The sequence below is a fragment of the Centruroides vittatus genome, unplaced genomic scaffold (assembly GCF_030686945.1).
Source record: "Centruroides vittatus isolate TY-2023 unplaced genomic scaffold, ASM3068694v2 contig_18, whole genome shotgun sequence".
In the NCBI taxonomy this organism is placed as follows: domain Eukaryota; kingdom Metazoa; phylum Arthropoda; class Arachnida; order Scorpiones; family Buthidae; genus Centruroides; species Centruroides vittatus.
Window position 1 is genome coordinate 674566 of NW_027121101.1, and position 17882 is coordinate 692447.

General features: G+C 28.1%; 2 protein-coding genes across 3 annotated transcripts in view; one reads left to right on the plus strand and one right to left on the minus strand.

Annotated features, from left to right (window-relative positions):
- LOC136969541 (tubulin-folding cofactor B-like) overlaps positions 1 to 17882 on the minus strand; it is a 389641-nt gene that overhangs the window by 265584 nt on the left and 106175 nt on the right. The gene's annotated exons all lie outside the window — the stretch shown is intronic.
- Positions 1 to 17882, plus strand: part of LOC136969525 (transmembrane protein 87A) — a 70692-nt gene that overhangs the window by 18975 nt on the left and 33835 nt on the right. The window contains exons 2-6 of one of the 2 annotated variants that reach the window (XM_067263714.1): positions 317 to 377; positions 4175 to 4272; positions 7023 to 7148; positions 14020 to 14052; positions 17725 to 17836. In XM_067263714.1, the coding sequence (XP_067119815.1) occupies positions 317 to 377; positions 4175 to 4272; positions 7023 to 7148; positions 14020 to 14052; positions 17725 to 17836 (430 nt within the window). The remainder of the gene's footprint in view (positions 1 to 316; positions 378 to 4174; positions 4273 to 7022; positions 7149 to 14019; positions 14053 to 17724; positions 17837 to 17882) is intronic. The other variant, XM_067263713.1, reaches the window with a different exon arrangement.

A 17882-nucleotide genomic window follows, 5' to 3' on the forward strand; every position in this document is an offset into this window, starting at 1 on the left:
TTTTAAACTTGTTCTTACAATGTAAATCTCATTATAGAAGAAAAGTCATCCATGTTAAGCTTGATTAGTAACAAGATAATTTTTAAAAACTATTCAGTACTTAACATACAAATTTAACAAGATCATCTATAAAAATAATAATAATTTAAAAAATATAAGTCTATAATTTATTATATTAAGTATTTTATCAACACAAGAACATTTTTATGAAAAAATAACAAAATTTTCTAATTCCAGCTGTATTAATTTTAACATGATTTTTAAATGAGTTTTATTTATTTAAAAAATTTTCAGATATATATAAATTTATTTTCAGACTCAAAAACATTTTGGAGTCTCCAAAAGTCTGTATAAAGATTCCACTGTTACTATTAAAGGTAATAATGCTTTAATCAAATTTTATTTCTGTCTTAGAAAATTTTTAAAATGGAAACTGTATTTTTATAATGTTTTATTAATTAGGAAAATGTTATTAAAAATATAATTTACTATTTTGATAAAAAAGCAAAATGGAACTTTGATACCATTTATATTTAGTTAATCAATTTATAAATAACAACTGCTATAGCCACGAGCTAGCAATTGTATCAAACCATATTCTGTAAACAATGATGGAAAGATCTGGTGATCATGTGAGAATTGTCATCAAGTGTCTTTGTAATAGAGACAAATAATAAATAATATATACATATAATTTTGATATCTTGCTGCTATTGTATAACAATAGTAGCAAGTTATATATTATTAAACATAATATAACATATTAAAAAATTTCAGAAATTTTTTTAATGTCAAATATCCATTTAATTATATTATTTAAGTGCTTTTGTAGGCAGATGACCTCAACAGGTCATCTGCCTACAATATCAGACATCTACCTGTCTTTTAACATATATCAGTTTGTAGAGGTAAAATTTAGACATAGTTTTTTTCTAGAAATGACTAGAAAAATGTTCTAGAATGTTCAATGTGGGTATATAAGTAGAGTAACTAGAGAACATTTTATCACATACTTCATTGGAAATAGATGCATCAGCAATGGCTGACATTATGAAACTTTCAAAATAGCATTTGCATGCTGTTGCTCTTTCACTTCAAAATGTTGCCATAATAAAGTTCAAAACTGTGTCGTGAGAATTCATGAGTCTTGAGGTTCTTCTCCTCTCCACTTCAAATATGTATGTTATGGTTTCTAAGAAAGTCATCTTATGACCTGGACTATAATGTTCAGACTTTTATTTACAGGTATATACAGGTTACACATTGAGAACTACAGGGACAACTTTTAAAGCATATAATCCATGATCCAAATAGTAATGTAACATTTGTAATCTTCCTCTCTGTCTTGGTAATCCAGACAAAGATATTTTTCTTTCCTCTTTATGGGTCCCCCCTTTTAAGGGATTCTCCAGGTCTAACTACTGTTCCATCTGATGCTGGACCAGTAGCTTTCATTCAGGTCTGTACCTGTTAGGACTCCTAACTAATTCACTAATTATGCATACTACTGAATTTACCTCCTCTGGAAAAACCAATCCTTCCAACTTTCGTTAGGCCCACTTGACAGCCATAATGCAACAAAGGCTCACAATCTCATTTGCAAAGCATTTCTTAAAGTGTTTATGGGTGAATGTAGGTCAACCGATTGTTGCAAATGTCAGAGTTACCAAGGTGTTTAGAAAATGTGACCTAAATAACCAACTGTGTTTAAAAATCAGTTATGATGTCACCGGTTGCCCTGCGGTACTTACCAAAGTAACCGTGTGTGCTGCCAAATTTTTAAATTATTAAAAGTGTACTGTGAAGAAAAAAAGGTTGAAAATCACTGGTCTAGGTCATCTTGTTAGATGATTTATATTCAAACTCTAAAACAACAATTATATGTAAATCCAAGTGAACATGTTATGTATTATGCATTAATAATAGATATTTTTGGCTGTGCTGCTCAATGATCACAGTAATACAAAATTTCAAATGAGCTTTGTTGTTAATAAGTATGTAATTTAAACTCCTTTATAACATATAAAATATTCTCAAAATGATATGATGCAGATTGACAGACTTTGGTGAGTGTTACTCTAAGGTAACCTTTGCAGTGTTCTCTCCAGAATTTTTTCCACGTGATCACTAAAAATTTCCAGGCAGACCCATCTCATATAAATAACCTTATTCTATTTTGAATAAGATTATTGACAAGAGCTTTGATGTCCTGGTTTGAAATTGGTGGTGGTGCTGTTTTGTAATTGTTATCATTATTAATAAATTTTTAAATTGCTTTCCAAAAGAAAAATAATACATCACATTGTCAGAATTCCATATATATATATATATTTTTTTTTTAATGTATTTACTTGTTTTAATTTCAAATGCAGTTAAAATATTTTTAAGACATTCACATACACATGTTAAAATAGTTTTAGATATATTCACATATAGCTGTTATATGCAATCTTTTGAACAGATCAATTATGTTTAAATTTTGAATGTGTTCTGGTAAACGTGTTAAAAATTGGGGATTGAACTACATTTGAAAAATGTGAAAAAGTCATATTTTTTATCTATAAACACTTGGGAAATTTGTTATCTGGGCAGGAACCTGGCAAAAATGGCCTAAGGAGAATACTGAATGAGAAAGCCATTGGTTTTTGTCATAGAACCTGTATTAATGAGAACAGTGTTGAGAAAACAATGCTTTTACATCTTTCTTAAAACTCATAAAACTTCATTTAGAAAGGAAAACTGCATGTGAATACTTTGTTTCTCTAACATGTTATTACTTAACAAGACTTAATAAAATTGATTATTTAAATAATTTCTCAATATAAAAAATAAATCATGAAATTCAATTTTAAACTCATGAAACATTTGGAACATAGAAAATGTGGTATTTGAACGACTGGTTATTGTATAAATTTCACGTAATATTGAATACTTAACACTTTCCTGTTAGTACAACTGCTAATTTACAATATTATTTTTTAGCAACAAAAAAATTGCTTTAATGGAGAAAAAATCATAGTCTAAGTGCTTTTGAACATTGAATGTTCAAGGGCACTTGTTCAATGTTCAAAAACGACATTGTTTTTTTCCTCTATTAAAGCAACTTTTTGTAATTATTTACATTAAAGTGGAGATTTAAGGAATCAACTTACTTTTGATTAAATATTAATTTTTGAGCCTTTCATCTCATCATCACAACAGTTTTGATATTTTAAATATCAATATAATTTTTTTAATAATAAAATAAAGCATCAATGAATCTGCTTGTGAATAAGCAATTCTGTTGAGCTAGTAACATAATTCAGAAATATGACTTTCTTCTATTTACTGTTAGAGATGAATTTCACACAGTACAGTACTTAGTATACTATTACTATTGTTACCCATTATGACATTCAATTTTGTTGAGAGAAAGGGGGAAATTTTTTTGTAGTTGCTTATTATCCCTGTTACAATCTAGAGGGAGTCACGTGTATGTTATTAAAACAAAATATGGAAATATAACGATCATAAGGTAAATCTTCAGTTAACAAAATCAATTGTAATGGCAAATTTTTTTATATATTATTGAAAATTTTTGTGCCATTATATAGTAGTAATATTTCTGAGCAATTCATTAAATTTTCAAAATTGTTTTGTACAGTATTTTCACTAATCTTAAATGTAAGTCAAATACAAATTACAATCTATTATATTAATGTTTGTCAATACCCAACATTTGAGACTTTCTTCAAACATAATCCAGTCATTCTATGCTCACAAGATTGAAAGTTTGCTGCAAAGATAGCAAGATATGATTGATATTTATGATGATTAACTACCAGGCTGAACTGTAATCATTGTTGAGTTAACTGTCAATAAAATTTTTTTTATTATTTCTTTTCAAAATGTGTAAATTTAACCTTCACAACCTGATTTATAAAATACAGTATAAGAACTAGTTTATTGTGAGAAGACACATTTTCTTTATCAGTTTCAGTGGCAGAGCATGCGCATAATCCATGGATTGTGCACATGCTCCAATCCTCAATAATAATAGTTTTTATTTCTTTGGTTATATCATTATAATTTTTTTATTATATTTTCTCAAATGTGAATTCAGTACATTATATCTCTAAAAATTAAATAAAAATTTATAATATAATAATAGTTTTTATTGTTTTTTTTTTTTTAGTTGATTGTGATACTTCCTCTAAATCTTTGGAAGTAAAAATTGGATGGCTTTTAAGGCAGACACCTTGTTATGAAGAATATGTCGTGGCTGACACATTTGTAAGTTTTATGGTTGTTTTTTTGTATTTTTACTTCTTTCACAATTTTTGCTAAAACTTATGCAACTTTTATGTGATAATACAGGTTAACTTACTGCAGTTAATCTGTGTTATCTTTCTCATCTTAAATTGAATGTTCAAGAGTTTGTCTTAAACATATTTTATCAATTCTGGGAAGATATTTTAATCCATGGAGGTAATGTTCAATGAACAGGCCTAGTGATTTAACAATTCAAATTCAAAATCTTTGATTTTCTGGTAACTAGTATACAGAAAGACACCCCAACTTGGTTTTCCCAGTGTTTCTTTTAGAGCTTGCAACTTATCTAATAGGTACTGTACATGTAATAGATTGTGTTGATTCTCTGCTTTCATCAGATGCTTTATCAAAATTATATAATCATTGTCCCGTAGCATGGAAGCCATGCTTTTTCCAGCCTGTAATTGAATGTGAAACTTTTTTTATTAGGAAAACTCATTATAATATTATTTCTTACATTGTTTCTTTACCTCATGATCATCCATGATAGATGATTCATTTATCATGGACCATTTATGATAGATCCAATGTTTCATTTATAGTCATCAATCAGACCACAAAGTTTTCAGCACTAGTATGAAACTATGCCAAAATATCCCAGGAGGCAATCATACAATTTGACTTTTGGTCTGCATTGAGGAATTTTTGAATTCATTTTGCAGACAGCTTTTTCCTATTGAGAATGTTATGTATGATGTGGAAAATTCTTTTCTTGAAAAATTTGCAAGTTTTCAGCAACCTTCTTCATAGAAATGTTGATAGTCTTTGAGAATCAGGTCATGTTTTTCATCCGATTTTTTATCTGTTGCTGTTGAAACACGGTGTTCAGAGTGTGACTTATCTGCTACTTTGAAATGTGTTGTTCAGAAACATGTCACTGGTTTCTTCTTCATTGTCAGGCAGGGACAGTCTTCCTCTAGAACTGCCAGCATATTGTAATGAATCTCTTGAAGAAATGAGAACTTCATGACTATGAAGTTCTCATTTCTTCAAGAGTTCAACACAACAATTTGTTGTTGTGTTGTTATTAAACATAGTGTTGTTGACATTGTTAAATTCTCTTCTTGATCCCACCCACTGTCATCAATTCAAATTACTAAAGGAAGCAAATAATGGTTGTTATGGACTCTTGTAAACTCTAGTGACAATTTTTTTTTCCTACAATCCTCAAATCACAGTTTTTGTTCACTTGCACCTAGGTGAAGTTGCAAACATTTTAGCACCCTTCATGTAATCTTTCAAGTAGTTCAAAACTAAAACTTTACGTGATAAATGTATACAGGACAAAATTAATGAGATAGATCTGGAGATTGAAAATGGAATCAGCTCCTTTTATTTGATTCATTGTTTGGACAACTTTCTGCTAAAATTGGGACAAATTCATATTAAACAATTATTAAATCATAATCAAATAGTGAAGATATTAATTACAATTCCAGTATGTCATAACATACAATTTAGTACAGTGGAACCTTGCTTAACGAGCACCTCGCATAACAAGCAAAATAAATTGTAACAAAAATGTCTCGCTTAACGAGCGATGTTTCGCATAACGAGTGACGAGGAGAGGGAAAGTCTAGATTGTGCGCATGCTTCATCAGTCTGTGTTTAGCACTCGTTCTGCTAGCACCTTACTGTCACTTGTAATCAGATATTTTTCCAGACTTGTGTTCACACATATTACATATAAACATCAACAACCATAGCCCATTATATAATAAACACGCCAAACGATATGCCAAATTCTTGGGCTATGTAAAGGCTATAATTAAATATTAGAAATTAATTAATTTGACTAGAGGTAGGTAGTTATCCTGCCATCTCGTATTAAATTTAATGACCAATTCCAAATTAAATTTTAGAAATGTCTAAATTAAAAATTAATTATTTATAGTTATTAAATTTAATATGAGATGGAAGCATAACTGCCTACCTCTAGTTAAATTAATTAATTTCTAATATTTAATTATAACCTTTACATAGCCCAAAAATTTGGCATATTGCTTGGTTGTTTGAGACATATATTTTTTCAATTTTGTTTTGGTTTTCTGCAAATCAAATTCGCATTTTGGGTTAGTTCATTCCGCTGGAAGAAAATATGAGGATGACTCACGCTCCTTAACAATGTATATTGCATAATTTTTTTTGAATAAACGTTATACATAAAATATTGGAGTATTTTTTCGGTGTGGAACGCATTATCGTATTTTACATTAATTTCTATGGGAAAAATTGTTTTGCTTAACGAGTGTTTTGCATTACTAGTAAAATTTTGGAATGAATTATGTTTGTTAAGTGAGGTTCCATTGTAATTGTTTTTCTTTCTTTTGAAAATATTTAGCATGTAATATATGTATTGAACTTCATATAGTATAAAAACAAGAAAAAAATGAATTGATATTTACCATTATATAGGTTTAACTTATGCTATTACAAGCAATTAAAAATTTCTAAAAGAGTATTATCATTTATGGGTATTCTTTGTTATATCACTTGATAGATGAAATGACGAATTTAACCATCTTTTCATAATTTTATCATATAGCTTCTTTGAAATTATGATTTGAAGAATGGGAAATGTATATTAAATAATTGATGATTTTTATTTTGACTTTTTGACTTTTTTAATTTGAGTTGAAATTTTTCTATTTAGAAAATAAAAATAAATATGAAATTGGCTGTTGTTTAAAATTGTTTAAATATATTTTTAGAAAGAAGAGTACTTAAGTATGTATTATACTTGCCCATGGGTTTCTTTTAATGTGATTCACCCAGAAGTTCGTTACTTAAAATCAAAGGAAGTTACAGCAGAATGTTTACATGCAATTCAGTTATTGGTTTGTATTATTATTAAATTTTTATTAATATATATTAATCAATAAATACTAAATATATTGAAAAATTTACTGAAAATATCATATTTTACCATAATTTTTGAAGTTTAAGCCATAGATGTATTGTTTTTATGTTGGAAAAGGGAGATTGCAGCTTGTATGGAAAATTTGACATTTACAAATCATTCTGCAGGTAGCAACATCATCTGAACTAGTGATGTTTCACATTATTGGATAATCAACTATTGATGCAATATTTTGCAATATTGAAGTCAGAAAAATAAGTACTGACCAATATCATTATAAATGATTAGGAATATCAATGTTCAGAAATATCAAGAATTATCAATAGTTACAAATTAATTTAATAACTCAATGCTTACGAACTTTGAAATTGTCAATGAATTTCATTTGTTGCCAGTAATGCTTTCAAAATAGTAGTTGTAACTGTTGTTTTTAATAAACATTTGTATATTTTTAACTTGCAATCACATGTAGTTTTTCAAACGTACATACATGCATAAGGTAGCACTTTTCCACTAATTTTTCATGTGTAATTATATTGCATGTAATTGTTATTCCTCAAATTTGATAACTCTGTGAAAAATCCTCTAATATATCTTCTGTGCATGTACCAAACTTCAGTGTCATACATTTTCATTTACAGAACAATTTCCTTTGGGAATGTGTGGGCTAATGTAAAACATATTCAGCTGGAAATAAATGACAGGAGAGCTGAGGTAGTTCTCAGAAGGACCATCTAATGATTTTTCTGTATTTTTTGAAATGAAATAAAGCCAGAAAAACATTTAAATTGTTGAAGGTTGTAGCACCCAGACTATCTTACAGAAACAAGTGTGTCAAGGACATAATGATTTTGCAGACCACACATTATTACATCATATATATCTGTGAAAAAGTCTGTGACATCATGAGTACTACTTGCAGCAATAATGAGAGATCATCATGGAGATCACCCATGATTGCCATGCATGCATATGACTGTGTGAAAAAAAGATATATGATTGCATGTGCAAGATGGCAAATTCCTATTACAGTTTTTTTAGGCCTGTAATAAGTATAAAATCTTCTTTGACCAAAGTTTTTACACAGATAGCATATATGCATAGATATCATGGAAGTAAAGCTAAGTAAGTCAATTTTCTAAAAATATTCTTGTGGAAAAACTAGTAGGTACAAAAAAATCACTACTCTTGCATGTGAGTGCATGTTTAACATTGAGTATTTATCAGCAACTAAAAGTTGGTGTGGTTAATTTAAAGGTGCAGCTTCTCTGTCAATTAGTTTACAATGATCTATTTTTACTCCCTGCAGCTTATATCCAGGTGTTTTATAGTCCAAAACTTATGGCAGTTTTTAAATTTATATTTGATTATCTCATTGTCTCATTACTGTTAACTTGAAATAAATAAATTCATTATATTTAATTTTTTAAATTAAACCTCAAAAAAAAAGAATATGCAATTGCTGGATAAAAAATTGAAATAACTATAGTTTTGATATGTCAGTAGGTGTCTTTCTCATTTTTGGAATTTGATAAAAATGACTTAATTTGGTATATATCTGGAATTTTGAAAAACAAGTTACAAATTTCATACATAAATTTTACTAAATTACTGTGCTGATGTATCGAAAAAATATATTATTCCATAAATACAATAACTTAAATAACTTTGAATATATTTTAAAATGAATATTTGAAAAATAATTAATATTTTTCAACAATATTTATTAATTCAGACCATTAATATTGATTCATACAAAGTATAATAAAATTCCTTGATTGATTTTTACATTTAGTGCTACATTATCTTAGTTATATTGTATGATAGTGTAAAACACACTATCATTCAATATAACTAAGTTTTTTAAGTTGTGAATTTACTATATTATTTCTAGTTCTTTTGAATTTTTCCATATATTTTAACATTTTAAATTATTGCATTTCTTTAATAATTTTATCCAGTCACTTTGAATGATAAATTATGTTTACTATAATATTCATTAATGATTGCATGTTAAATATTGTCTTTTGTTTTATTTTTATTTCTGAAAAATCACAAAGAAAAAATAAAGGAATCTGTTTTATCCTTTGATTATTATTTAGTGTAGTAATTAATATATTGTCTAAAGAATTGAAAATGATTCTCTGATTTTTACATTAAAATATAAATCCAGTACTAAAAATGACAATAAATAGACATTCATTTAAATTCAAGAAATCATATCAGTCTATACAAGTGATATCAAATTTTTCTAAATTTAAAAAAAATATTGTATTAAGTCTTACTGTTTCTAGATAACAAAAATTTATTGTTCAGTAAATATTGTTCAAATGATTATATATAGATTTTAAATGATTAAGCAATTATGTTTGTAATCAAATATACATATTTACACTTGTACACATACAAAAATATTTGTTTATAATTGAAATAAACAAAGTAAAACAAAACATATTTTATATATAATTTTAAAAATATTTTATATACAGGGTGTGGCACAGGAACTTCCTTATTTTAAAAAATCATAAAAAATGTATTTAATATCAATTTAATTCTTTTTTCTTATCATAGAGGTACATTTAAAGTTTTATTTCATTAGGTTTTGAAAATGATATCTTGAAGGTGGCCTTTGTTCTGGTCACTACATTTGGAGAGTCAAAATTGGAAGTTTCAGTTTATTTTGACCAGCATGTCTGTGTCTATGTTGGCAATAGCAGCACGTATATTGTTCTTCAGCTCACCCAGGATCTTTGGACAATTGGTATACACCAAGGATTTAAGATATCCCCATAAGAAAAAATCGCAGAGGGCGTGCATGGCCACTGAAGATTGCCCCTCAAACAAAATCACATGGATTAAGTTGTTGCACCACTGCCAGTTTGTGTGGATGAAATCTCAGGTCTTCATGAAGAATTTGTCTCATTGTGCAATCAGAAATTCTAGCGCAGCTGCATGTTTGCATGCAGATTGCTTAGGGATTTCAAAATTGCCAGCCTTACTCCTTGGCTTGGATATTATCTGGTTTCCTGGTGGTTCTTGAAGGTCCTGGATTCTTTTTCTGCACACTACCAATATCCATAAATGTGTCCACCCACTGAACAATCGATTTTCAATCAGGAACACGACCTGCAGGCGCAATATTAAACTGTTCCTGAATGCACGCTGGGTTGCAATGACTGAACAACCATTGGAAAAGTAAGTTGTTACAGCACATGATCGTCCACTGCATGATTGTTACTAAACTAACCGTACAAAAAACATTACACTCCGCCTTTTCAAATGCGCTCAACCCCACTCTCCAAGGAGTAACGGCCACGGGGTGGCGCACATTTCAAATAAAGAAGTTTCCGTGCCGCACCCTGTATATTCACAATTATATTTATATCAAGAAAATGCCAATTATTATAATTTTTTCATTATTTTAGCATTTACATATTTTTGAGTTAATCAGAGATAAATAGAAATTTTATAATTTAGGTATTCTTGAAACCGTGTTTTCTTATATGTTGAGCATCAAACACAAGACCGTGTTATTTATTAAACACTTGGCACTTTTCCACTTCTATTAGTTGAGACGAGATTTTATTTCACTCGTTTCGGGCATTTCGCCCCTCTTCAGTCAACTAATAAAACAATATACAACATTTCAAGTAATATAACACACACTAACAGATACCACAAAAATTAATTTAAAACGTACCGTTGGTTCCTCGAACTCAAGGGTGCGCGTGCATAGCACAATTTGGACCTCAAAGTTACAGCAACAAATGTAAATGTTCTATGTACGGCTAATTAAATTGTAAAATTTCTTTTAAAATATATAAACATACAGGCTTATTTTATACATATTGGTATATTAAACATATTCGGTATCTTACTTTTTAAAATCGAACGCAATAGATCTTTAATCTTCTTTTTACTAACTTTTTTCTTTTCTTCATTGGTGTTTTATCTTGATATAAAGCAATAAACGTTTGGACCTGGTGTTAACTAAAAAACTCACTTTTCGTCTAGTACTGGCTCATTATTACGCAGTTGTTTGTTGACCATTTGCATATTCTGCTGGTTATGACGATCTGAATTTACATAATTAACTGTATAGCCAAAAGTAGCCAAGTTAGGCTGGATCTGTTGCTTATTTTTTATATGATTATAATATTCTTAACCAATTCTTGTTTATATTTATGCTTAAATTTTTATTTATAGAATTACTGGACTTTATGATGGCCACGCTCTCTTTAAATTTTCTATTATAAGCGTATTTTTCTTTATATAAAATTTTTGTACCATCTTGATCTATATTACAATTATTAAGTAGGCAATGATCATGAAAAACAGAGTTTACTCGATTGTATCTTAAGTCGGCGACATGTTCCTTTAATCTGATATTTAACTTACGTTTCGTTTCTCCAATATAAATACTATTATTCTTACAAGTACTCGGAATTTCGTAAACGACATTCTTTGTTTCTTTCGCTTCTGTTCTAGTTTGCTGTATACTCTTTTTATTTTTTAGCCGGGATTTAAGTTTCTTATATTTAGGTGCGAGTTTTATGTCTACCTTTCTTAATTCTTTATTAATTTCTTCATATAATCCTTTTACATATGGAAAACTAATATATCTTATTCCTGAGCCTTGTTTTTCTATTCTTGTTCTAGACATAATTGAAATGTATCCCTCCATAACATGGGACATAATTGAAGAAAAATTAAAAAAACTTAACATAACACCAGAGATCACCCAACTAATAGAGTTTTCGTACATGAGTAATTACTTTGAAATAGAAGGTAATTATTACACCCAAAATGAAGGTATTAGTATGGGATCAGTTATAGGACCTAAACTTGCTGAATTAGTAATGATTGATATAGATGAAATAATTAATAAAATTCAAGGTATAAAATTTTACAAGCGATATGTTGACGATATTCTGATTATGTACAATACTTCTGAAATTACAATCAACCAGATAGAAGTCCTTATAAATAATTTAAATAAACGAATTCAGTTTAAAACAGAAGAAGAAGACAGTATTAATAATAGCATTAACTACTTGGACGTTAGGATTACAAGGAATAGAAATAGTATCGAATTTGAACCTTTTAAAAAGCCTTGCACTATCAGTACGACTATCAAATATAACTCTAATATACCTTTATATATCAAATATAACGTCTTTGCAATGGAATATGAAAAAATTAAAAATAGAACCAGTAAGTTAAGTAATATGTCTAAATATATAAAAGAATTAAAAAATAAATTTGTATTAAATGGATACCCAAACTATATAATTACAAAATGGGAAAAAGAAATAAATGATAAAACAAATAGAAACGACAAACAAAGAATAGAAAAACAAGGCTCAGGAATAAGATATATTAGTTTTCCATATGTAAAAGGATTATATGAAGAAATTAATAAAGAATTAAGAAAGGTAGACATAAAACTCGCACCTAAATATGAGAAACTTAAATCCCGGCTAAAAAATAAAAAGAGTATACAGCAAACTAGAACAGAAGCGAAAGAAACAAAGAATGTCGTTTACGAAATTCCGTGTACTTGTAAGAATAATAGTATTTATATTGGAGAAACGAAACGTAAGTTAAATATCAGATTAAAGGAACATGTCGCCGACTTAAGATACAATCGAGTAAACTCTGTTTTTCATGATCATTGCCTACTTAATAATTGTAATATAGATCAAGATGGTACAAAAATTTTATATAAAGAAAAATACGCTTATAATAGAAAATTTAAAGAGAGCGTGGCCATCATAAAGTCCAGTAATTCTATAAATAAAAATTTAAGCATAAATATAAACAAGAATTGGTTAAGAATATTATAATCATATAAAAAATAAGCAACAGATCCAGCCTAACTTGGCTACTTTTGGCTATACAGTTAATTATGTAAATTCAGATCGTCATAACCAGCAGAATATGCAAATGGTCAACAAACAACTGCGTAATAATGAGCCAGTACTAGACGAAAAGTGAGTTTTTTAGTTAACACCAGGTCCAAACGTTTATTGCTTTATGTCAAGATAAAACACCAATGAAGAAAAGAAAAAAGTTAGTAAAAAGAAGATTAAAGATCTATTGCGTTCGATTTTAAAAAAGTAAGATACCGAATATGTTTAATATACCAATATGTATAAAATAAGCCTGTATGTTTATATATTTTAAAAGAAATTTTACAATTTAATTAGCCGTACATAGAACATTTACATTTGTTGCTGTAACTTTGAGGTCCAAATTGTGCTATGCACGCGCACCCTTGAGTTCGAGGAACTAACGGTACGTTTTAAATTAATTTTTGTGGTATCTGTTAGTGTGTGTTATATTACTTGAAATGTTGTATATTGTTTTATTAGTTGACTGAAGAGGGGCGAAATGCCCGAAACGAGTGAAATAAAATCTCGTCTCAACTAATAGAAGTGGAAAAGTGCCAAGTGTTTAATAAATAACACGGTCTTGTGTTTGATGCTCATCAGAAATTTTATAATTAATAATAATTATAAAATTGTTATTTAATGAATTTATTAACATTATTTTTTATTACATGTTTAATTTTCAAAGAGTTTTCATCTGTTATAAAAATAATTTGTCATTTTAACTTCAGTTGCATAAATTTAATAGTTATACAACTTTTAGCAAGAATCATTTGTTTATTTTAAATTGAGATATATTAATTTACATAGAAATACATTTGTTTATAATAAATTATAAGCTAGGTATAACTTCAAATCGTAATTTATTTTAAATATATTTTAAGTTAAAATAGTAATTAAAAATTTGAATGTTGTTTAAAATTTTCTATATAATTGAATGAAACTTTTTTATTTCAGCCATCTGAGGGCAACTTTACTGTACGATTAGAGGTAATATTTTGATTTATTATTTACTGTTTTTAATAAAAATGTTTGTTTTCTTATTATACGGTCCAATTTACAATGAAGTTCTGTTCTAGATTACTCACCATAAGTTAAGCATAAAAAAGAAAAAACAGTCCTCTTAAGCTTGCATAATACTGAGTGTGTATATACATTATAATTTGTTTTTCTTAAATGTAACTTTCTTTAGAGAATTAATAATCCTATTATAAAATAAAAATAATTACCTTGAGTTGAGAACTTCCCAGAAAGTTTTGTTTTTGCTTTTAAAGCACTAATGGTGTAAAACATAAGTTGTAGTTAAAGATGAATTATTGTTATATACTATGTACTTAGGAATTATTATATTAAAATTGACAGTAATTGTTGTATCATGCCATTACCAAGTATAACTAATTATTTGGGCTTAAAATATATTTTTTAATATACAGGGTGTCCCATAAATTTGTAAATAGTGTAAAAATTCATAAAAGTTGAAAGAATTGGTATATTTGAATGTGGTTTGTGTAAAAGTTATTCTAATGAAGGGGGATTTTTTGGGTAAAGAAAAAGAATATAGATCAAATTTTTGTCGATAGAGGGCGCTGAATGCAAGAAAATCACTAGAATTGTGCAAATCTGTCTTATAAAATGCAGAGTATACGATTAACAGCTCATTTCTGAATTTTCCTGTTACTGATGCTGACATACAGTTTTCATTATGATGACGACGTTGGTGGTTGAAACTTTATGGAGGTTTAGGACACAGAAGAGAATGAAGAAAGGTTCAGGTTCAATCACTCCTGCCGGATTGGTTTCCACTTGTGAAGCCACATCGGAGGTATGGACCTGTGATAAACGTGGTGCACCACTGTGTGGGCGATTACACAAACTTCCTGTTTCTTTGAAACGTCGTACTAGGGAAACCAATCCGGTAGGAGCGATTGGACCTGAACCTTTCTTCATTCTCTTCTGTGTCCTAAACCTCCATAAAGTTTCAACCACCAACGTCGTCATCATAATGAAAACTGTATGTCAGCATCAGTAACAGGAAAATTCAGAAATGAGCTGTTAATCGTATACCCTGCATTTTATAAGACTCAGATTTGCACAAGTCCAGTGATGATTATTATTATTATTTTCCCCTTGCATTCAGCACCCTCTATCGACAAAAATTTGAACTATTTTCTTTTTCTCTACCCAATAAAGTCCCCCTTGTGAGAATAACTTTTATGCAAACTGCATTCAAATATACTAATTTTTTCAACTTTTATGAATTTTTAAACTACAAATTTATGGGACACCCTGTACAAGTTTCGACTATCAGAAGTAGAGCTTGTCATAAGTTGAGAGGCTGTAAATGAGAAACTGGCTATATATTGAAATTCTTAATTAAAAATAAATTGATTTCTGGAATTATTTATAGCTTTATTTGATATGTAATTATTTTCTAATTCTTAGAAATATTTAGCTGAATAATTTTTTTTACTGTTGGTTTATAAATTTTTATCAATCATTAAAGAAAAAAATTTTTTTTAAGTTGAAATTGTCCTGAAATTTTACAAACTATTCAAAAACAGTACATTATTTATTCAGTTTAGTCACTTTTGTATGTTTCAGTTGCACTGTTTAATTTCATCTATATATTTAATGTGTACTGTTTATTTGATTACTATAAATAATGATATTGATTTACATATCTTTAATGCAAGTGGTTGTGAAATGAGTTTCTAGAGAAGCTTGGTTACACTATAGCTTATGGGCTGGATCTGGCTTATAAGAAATTTTCACAAATAATCTTGATATGTTTTGATCATGACATTTTCATAAAATTCTGTGAAGACACAGGTTAATGCCAAAATTTTACAGTGAAACACACAACATGCAGTAAATCTCACACCTGAAGACTACAAACAAGATTTTACAAATAAATTAGAAAGCACTGCAGAAAATTACGTTTCGGTGTTATTTTTGCCCATTCTATATATGTTTAATACATTGATCATTACAGTAATGTAAATTTAAATTTCAGTTCTCATATCAATACAGAGAAATAATTAAATTATTAATCATTAGACTATCATTGGTTAAATTTGATATTGTACTAAGTTTATCACTCAAAAATATTTAAATTATTACTACTATGTTACAATATATCAAGTGTGACAAATTATAAATTAACCAAATTAAAAAAACATGTTATAAAATAGTTTTATTTCAATTAGATATTCAATGATAGCATGTTGTCTGTCAATAATTTTAATAGTTACATTATTTAGAATAATTTAATAGAGGGAGGAGTTACACTTGGAAGGAATTTAAACCTGCAACTGTTGTACAAGAATATTGCTAGTGACAACCTTCTAGGTTTTTATTTTAGATTAGGTATAATCATAATGGTTACTTATTGTTATGCTTATTAGGATTCCTTAGTTATAACATATTAACCACTCTGCAGTGACTGACGGATATATCTGTCAAGGGCAATCGTGTGGCAGTGGTGAGGGACGGATGTATCCGTTAAATTCTTTTGGGGGTATCGCCAAAAACTACCGCAAAAAAAAAAAATTCACATAAAAAGTGAATTATGTAACAAAAAAAAGACTTTTCTTTACTAGACATAACTGTTTACAAAATTTTTATCCGAAATGGTAATGAGAAAAAACGTGTGAAAAAATACTTTAACAATTTTCCACATTTATTCGCCATTACTTTGGGATAGCACCATACCTGACTATCCCACTGTTGAAAGGTTAACAAATTATAACATGATGCTCAGTTGATCATAGTTTACTTACCCCAGTATAATGTATTGTTTGACATCTGTTATTTTTACCTAATTGTTAAAATTGTTGATAGATGATGATACATTATGTTTCAAATTATTTGAATTATTGAATGACTTAGTCAATCCAGTTCTTTATTTCAATAAATTGTTAAATGCTTGAGGTTAATAATAAACAGATTGATCAAGTTTAATGTTTTAAAAAATTATTTTGATAATAGTGTTAAAAACTGTTTTGTGAAATTCACATAAGTTTTGTATTGTGCATTTTCTGGGATGTTGTGTATATAGAACATGCACTCATATTTTTTAATCAGTTTGAATTGAATTAAAAAAATTAATGTGATAGTTGAATGACTGAGGCAGTGAAGATGTCAGCCTACTGCTTTGCAGGTCCTGAAATCAAATGTAGACAGTCAAAAAAAATTCTAGGAATTTTTAAGAGCTGTCCTTCTTGGATATGTTGACCATTGTCCCTCATTATTACAGTTCATCCATTGTGGATCTGACTGAACCCCTTGATGGGTATGAAAAAAGGTCCCCTTAGTGCTTAGTTACAATAAAATTTAATTATCATTAATATAATCAATAAATTAATGTATTTAACAATATTTTTTTTTTATAGCTAAAAATTTTAATTCTAAAAAATATTTAGTTAGCATATGTAAGATATAATTTTATAAGATTATTTTTATTAATTTAAACTGTCTGAAAAAGAATAAATTCATTATTTTTTGATAAGTTTATTTGAACTAATAGTTACTAAAATTATTTGTTTGTTGCATGTTTGTTTTATATTAATATATATTTGATATTTTTTATTATTTTTAAATGTTTAATTTATGTTAGACTATAGATTTTATTTATGAAAAATTTTTAATAAGCAAAATTTTTAGGGAATTAAAAATCCAACACCATCATGTGGAAGACAAATACATTTAGCAGATGATTTGAAAGCTGAACAAAGTATTGCTGTTATTGAAAATAAAGAAATGCAAAAACCAGTAAGTTTTTAAGAATTTCGTTTTAAATAAAACCATTTTTAGACTTGTGT